We start from the raw sequence: 985 nt of genomic DNA on the forward strand, positions 1-985 counted from the left end.
GCTTTTCATATTTATTTTGTTTTTAGTTATCTAAAGGTTTTAACAAATTTTTTCAAAAGTAGTTGTTATTGAGGTTAGCTAGAGAAAAAAATTAGGGAAGCTTTATTATTATTCAGTGCTCAAAAGTTCATTATAAACTTAAATGCAATAATTCACTACCTCTAGTTTTGAAATACAAGTTCTGTAACAATAACATTTTGTGATAGTAATTTTAACAACCACAATTACAGTATTATATGAGAGCTGCTCCGAAAGTAACACCTCAAATGTTATTCTGTTGGTCCATGACAGAGGTGGATGTTAATGGGATGGCAGTAGAGGTTAAACCTTCCCACCAATGTCCTGTTACATTAAGTTGCTGTATGACACATGGCAGAAGAGGGGCAGTCTGACAGAATGACATTTGACATGGAAGTGTGTACTCAGCAAAGGTGTGTCACTGAATTCCTCCATGTGGAAAAAAGGGCACCCAATGATATCATCGATGCATGCTGAATGATTATGGAGACCAAACAGTGGATGTGAGTACAGTGAGGGGTGGGTGGTGCATTTCAGCAGTGGTGACATGCACAGCTGGCACACCATGAAATGAAGAGTGTCTCAATTAGCTCATCTACAGGAATTGGCTAATGGGAGTAACTATGTTAAAAATTGGTGTTTTGTAGCTGGGAATTTGCTTTGTTGTAGTTTCCATGGAAATAAATAGGAGACGGTACTTTCGGAGCAACCTTCTTACAAAATCAAAGTAGTTTAGCTACTGGATTCTAAGTAGTATTACCTGATAAAGATTCTTCATATTTAAGGATATGCTCAACCAAGTTGTCAACAAGTTGAGTACAGGCTTTCTTCACAGGTTTATATGAAGCATCCTCTTCTGACTTCAACAGCTACAGCAGATGAAACAAAAAAATGATATAGTAGTAAGTGTGCATTCACTTACATTGGATACATACTGGTTTTATAATAATTATTATAGGTACACAAG

The 985-nt window shown here is 36.1% G+C and overlaps 1 protein-coding gene across 1 annotated transcript in view; it reads right to left on the reverse strand.

The window, feature by feature from the left end:
* Positions 1 to 778: 778 nt before the first annotated feature.
* The window catches only part of LOC104917252 (nipped-B-like protein), a gene marked incomplete at its 3' end in the record, with an annotated part of 4,998 nt that continues 4,791 nt past the window's right edge, over positions 779 to 985 (reverse strand). The window contains exon 5 of the mRNA XM_010728454.1: positions 779 to 887. Within this exon, the coding sequence (XP_010726756.1) occupies positions 779 to 887 (109 nt within the window). The remainder of the gene's footprint in view (positions 888 to 985) is intronic.

Source organism: Meleagris gallopavo, unplaced genomic scaffold (assembly GCF_000146605.3).
Source record: "Meleagris gallopavo isolate NT-WF06-2002-E0010 breed Aviagen turkey brand Nicholas breeding stock unplaced genomic scaffold, Turkey_5.1 ChrUn_random_7180001958037, whole genome shotgun sequence".
NCBI classification, from domain to species: domain Eukaryota; kingdom Metazoa; phylum Chordata; class Aves; order Galliformes; family Phasianidae; genus Meleagris; species Meleagris gallopavo.